General features: G+C 36.2%; 2 protein-coding genes across 2 annotated transcripts; both read left to right on the plus strand.

Moving 5' to 3' along the window:
- LOC104726109 lies at nt 143-2446 on the plus strand. The gene is made up of 6 exons (XM_010444898.2): nt 143-488; nt 965-1313; nt 1424-1508; nt 1626-1712; nt 1842-2087; nt 2188-2446. Exons 1-6 carry the CDS (start codon nt 343-345, stop codon nt 2262-2264), a joined length of 990 nt encoding a protein of 329 aa, XP_010443200.1. The 5' UTR covers nt 143-342; the 3' UTR covers nt 2265-2446.
- LOC104726110 lies at nt 3852-4608 on the plus strand. The gene has a single exon (XM_010444899.2). The coding sequence runs from the start codon at nt 4013-4015 to the stop codon at nt 4319-4321; it is 309 nt and encodes a 102-aa protein (XP_010443201.1). The 5' UTR covers nt 3852-4012; the 3' UTR covers nt 4322-4608.

Raw genomic sequence — 5026 nt, forward strand, 5'->3', positions numbered from 1 at the left:
AAAAAAAAAAAAAAAAGTGCATTTACTACGCAATAACGAAAATATCAGAACCTTATTGGGCCTTTAATGGTCCTTTAATGGGCCTTTAATGGCTAAGGCCGTAAAAATTAAAAGGACAAAAAGCTAACGAGAAGTCAAACAGATCTCTCTCTGTCTTGCTCGTCTCTCTCTCTCTGCCTACCCGAGAAACAGAGAAGTAATAAGAAACTCTGAGAATCAATACTTTTCTCGAGAAAAAAAAAAAAAAAAAAAAATTTTGATTGAAAGAAGATTACAAGTTGAATGAGTAGAAGCGAAGGTTAATAACAAACTGAGAATTCGATCGAATTAGGCTTGTTAGTAATGGCGGGAATAGCTATAGTTTTAGATCTACTGAAGAAATCTAAATCCAATCAACACAGTTTCCACTCATCTTCGATTTGTTCCGCCTCCGCCGCCGCAGTTTCTGCTGCCGCCACTGCTCCTTTCGCTTCTAGGTTTCTCTTCGGGTATGTGTGTGTATTGTCTCTGATTTTGGATCTGTTTCTGCTTTTCTCTGTTTTTCCTCTGGATCGTGTGGTCTACAAGGGTTATTGGATTGATTACTAGTTTTTGTGATTTTTGTTCTGGATTAGGGTTTGAAAAGCTAATTGATCGTCTTCTTTTTACTCGATTGAATAAGGAAAGGTTCCAGATTTATAGTTTTTTATTGAGAGGAAGTATCAGTTACTAGTAAAGATCGTATTTTGAAGTATAGGGTTCCTTGTGGTGAGATTTGAATATAATTGATTAGTCCTAGATATGGTTTTTGATGTCAGGGCGTGTGTAATGTAATCTCTTTTATGTGTTTTGTCGAATACTCATTAGCACTTCATAGAAAACTAGTTATTTGTATTTTTCCGGCTTCCATCATTGGCATAATTGGTTTGTGTTGTGTTGCGGCATTGATTGTGTCAGTCAATGACTCAAATTATTCATGTTACAGTTCTTTTGAGCCTCGAGTTGCTTATTGTGATGCCGCTGCTGGAATAGATGATGACTACCTTGGTGCTATACGTAAAATATCTGCTGATGTTTTGCAGCGTGAACCGCGTGCATATATTTCTACTTCCAAGGAATACAATATCCAGCCAAAACCACTTTTCTCGGCCTTTGAGGTCAGGGCACTTGCAATGACGACAGTGAGATCGCTCCTGATGTTTTATTTGCCTCTTTTGGAGCCTAAAACGGCTTCTGAGGACGATGATGATTTCCTAAACAATGATGCAGAAGAAAGCCGCCGCCCGGACTTGATTGTTCCTCTTAAAAAGTCAGCAAAGCAAATTGCCCGTGAGGTTAGTATTTTCAGATCTTTGTCTTGTTACGCATTTTAAAGGTTCGTACAATCTGTAGTTGCTTCATGATGTCATGGTTTTTAACTGCTAATTTCGGTATTATGATACAGACCACAGTTGTGACCACTAGAAGACTCCTTGAAAGGCTGGCTATGAGTTATGTCTCACAGCGTATGGCATGGAAACTTCTAAAGGGTAACATCATTATACATTACTTTACTTCCACAACAAACTTGCGTTATAATAAAACTTTGTAGACAGAGTTAGGTCAGTGAACTGATCGAGTGGATAAATAACTATATATACATGCAGATGTCCCTCAGTCGGCTTTACGCAAGGCTCAGAGAGGATTGCCCACACATGTATACATCTTTAAAGTCAGCCAAACAACTCTTAGAGGTATAGTAACAAATATCTGGTTCTACTCTTCGAGGCCTTCCCATCAGTACCCTGTCTATTTCAGATCAGACATTGTTTAGTTCTCCTGAAGCTTATATGCATGTTCTGTCTTTGGCTCTGTTTATGCAGGACACTTCCTTGGAATAGCAGCATCATGGGCAGTTCAAGTAGGTATTGAAATCTACAGATGTGTGTTCCCGAATGTTAAACCCGTGGGAGAAGAAGAGAAACAAGTCGTGATAACAGAGCAAGCCAAGGATCTCGGAAACAAAGTTGTGGGTATCACAGTAAGATGTGGGGCGTCCTTACTGTTTGCTGCCATAGGAGCCGGTATATGCTCATGCCTTATCCGTCCCTCCACGGGCCAATGGATCGGTAAGCTCACCTCACGGGTTGTTTGGAACCGCACATATAATTTGATAGGACTTTCACTTTGTGGAACATTATTGATGTGGATGGTTTTCTTTTAATGCAGGATGCGCGCTGGGGGACTTGGCTGGTCCGATTGTTGTTTCGGTTTGCCTGCAGAAGACTCTTCAAGCTGGTCATTAAGTCCTTGTGTGGAAATTGAATTCAACTACTTGATGATCCAAATGAAACCATAGAGCTTGTTTTTGTTTCCGAACTTTTCTTACACTGAAACCTTTAAAAACATTGATTAATGCACCCAAGTGATTCCCAGAATGTACCTACTTTTTGACAACAGTGCAATAAAGTCAGGTTATTTATTTTCACTGGTTTTAGTTTTGTATCTGAGATTATCCTCACTTTTTTTTTCTTTTGTAAGTATTGATTCTTGTGAACAATGTTATTCTAATATGCGAAGGTGAAAAATACTGATTGGACGAAAAATTAGTATTTGAAGCACATCTATGTCCAATGAGTTGGTTGAGAATGGGAAACAAGAGTTTTAAGTTTTAACATATCAACCAAAGTAAAAAAAAACTAATGTAGTACTGTGGGGGTCTTGTTTGGTTTAGAGTTCGATTCAGCTAAAGAATCCATACCGGAGTTAAATTTGAATTCTTTTTGGACTGCACTTAGCCTTATTTTTGGGTTTGGGGATCAGTGTTGGATTTGGGTTGAGGAAATCGGACAGAGTAGGCCTCAAGTCTCACAGCTAGACAAAACTCACAAATACAGGTTATTTCACACAAAGCATGCAAAATTTTTAAATCTACACCTAAAATTTATTAAAAACGATGAGCATTGCTGGAAAAAAGAGAGATATTTGTCAATTGTAATGAGACTGTAAAGAGAGGGGACACATCATCAATACCACCCACACAAACACGAAACTCATATGAATGGCTCCAAATAATTCGATTGTCTTAGTTAGAAAACGGGGGCCTCCGTCTTTAATAGAAATATTAAATGCTTACACCTACTTCCTCCTTCCACACCAAGACACAAAAATCTACTCCAACCGTTTTGTTCTTTAGCCGCACAATGAAAAAATTCAGTGCATGAATCATCATTGGCTGATGCATTGTCTGGTGCATGCAGCTCACACCCGTCTCATTCACATTGTGACGGATTATTTTAGATTTATTATGATCTCAAGGTCGGACAAATTGGTTGCTAAACTGACACATTTCAAGTCGATGAATCATTATTGTCTAGATTAGGACAGACTTTCTCGTCCGATTTATTTCTAATCACTTGTGTTACATATTAGTTAGCTCCTAATACTGTATATTTTGTTCGGTTGATCAATCATAGAGAGACGAAAAATCATCATTGGCCATATGAGACCTCCAGAACCTTCTTATCTTTGTATAATAGCATTTGTATATGTAAAACTACCGCAACTAGTTTTCCAGCTAATAAATCATCTGATCTTTGTTATTTTTTTAGTGTTACCAACAAAATATAAGTCGTTACGATCATACTTTGTTGATTAAAAGGAAAAAAAAAAACAAGTTTTGTTTAGAACAATAAGTACTCGTTATTAATCATACTTTTGTTTACTTCACACTCCATAATTCTAACACAGCTTATATGTTGGTAAAATTACTCACTAGAGTTTTGATGATAAAAATAAATATAACTTAAATGACGATTAGATGACGAAATATTTATTTTTCGGACAAAAAAATTTATGTCTTATGCGTCGCCCTATATATATGCACTAGTCTTTGGTTGCCTTTACACTACTCCACGCTTGCCTTTTGAGTTTGAGCTTGTGTTAAGCTTCTTTTCTTTTTTTGGCTTTTTTGTCTTAAGCTTGTTTGCTTCTTCTTCTTCTTCTTTCCTACTACTCTTAATCTTTATTTCAAAGCTTATTTTTTTTCTTCCCAATGGAAATGAAATTGCTCTTTACATCGGCTTTCACTCAAATGTTCGGCTACTCAAACCATATGGATCAAACCAGCAACAACTGCCAAAGCACTCGCAACAAAATCATAAAGATGATGAAGAAAGAAGAATTCCCAAGTGGATTCCAAGTCCCTCTTCACTACCCTAAGTACTCCAAGTCAGACTATGAAGCCATGGATGATATCAGCCTCGACTTGCTCCTCAAACAATACGGATTCTCCTTTGAAGGATCTCTTGAAGACAAGAGGATGTTTGCAATTGAATCATTTCTCTGGCCTGATCAGCTTTAAGGTTTATGTTGGTGTTGGATGATCTCATGTCTCTCTCTTTCTCTCTCTACCGACCTCTTATCAATATGAGTCTACAAGATAATTAGAATGTTTTATAATTATGTATATCGATCATCACCTAGTAATCCAGTTTGTGTGTTATATTTAACTGTGTTTGAGGAAGTTTTGAAGTATGCAATTTACACACATATATATATATATGTATCATCATGATCATGAGTGCATTAGCAAAATCTTTGATGTATAATGTATTATCATTAAAAACATTAAAAATTGTGATCAATCGACTTATATTCATCTAAAAGTTACATCTGTTCTCTTCTTTAAAAAGCGGTGAAATAGAACTAATTAAACTCGGATTGAAACTTTCATAGTTTCATGGGTTGCCAGCTAGTACTCGCATGAATATTACACAATATTATTGGTCAAATGTAAATGCAGGGGACTAACAACTTTTTAAAAGTCTCGATCGAGAATTAAAAACTTAGATTATAAAAACATGAACCACATTATATATAGTTTTATGTATTTGGGGTCGGCGTATAACAGGTACAGCTTTATTGAAATGAAGATTAATAATTAAATGGGTATTTTATAAATAATTAATAAATTTATAATTAGTTTTCTAATCATCTGAGTAATGGAATGACATTAAATAAAATTTTGGATTAGTTTGCTTATTTAGATTAAGCATGACAAGGAGAT

Source organism: Camelina sativa, chromosome 11 (genome assembly GCF_000633955.1).
Source record: "Camelina sativa cultivar DH55 chromosome 11, Cs, whole genome shotgun sequence".
NCBI classification, from domain to species: Eukaryota; Viridiplantae; Streptophyta; class Magnoliopsida; order Brassicales; family Brassicaceae; genus Camelina; species Camelina sativa.

Excerpts from the sequence above, each read along its gene's own strand:
- LOC104726109 (XM_010444898.2), top strand. The coding sequence starts at position 343 with ATGGCGGGAATAGCTATAGTTTTAGATCTACTGAAGAAATCTAAATCC. Across the intron at positions 1,509-1,625 it reads GGCATGGAAACTTCTAAAGG|ATGTCCCTCAGTCGGCTTTA; the intron begins GTAACATCATTA and ends ATATACATGCAG. Across the intron at positions 1,713-1,841 it reads CAGCCAAACAACTCTTAGAG|GACACTTCCTTGGAATAGCA; the intron begins GTATAGTAACAA and ends CTGTTTATGCAG.
- LOC104726110 (XM_010444899.2), top strand. The coding sequence starts at position 4,013 with ATGGAAATGAAATTGCTCTTTACATCGGCTTTCACTCAAATGTTCGGC.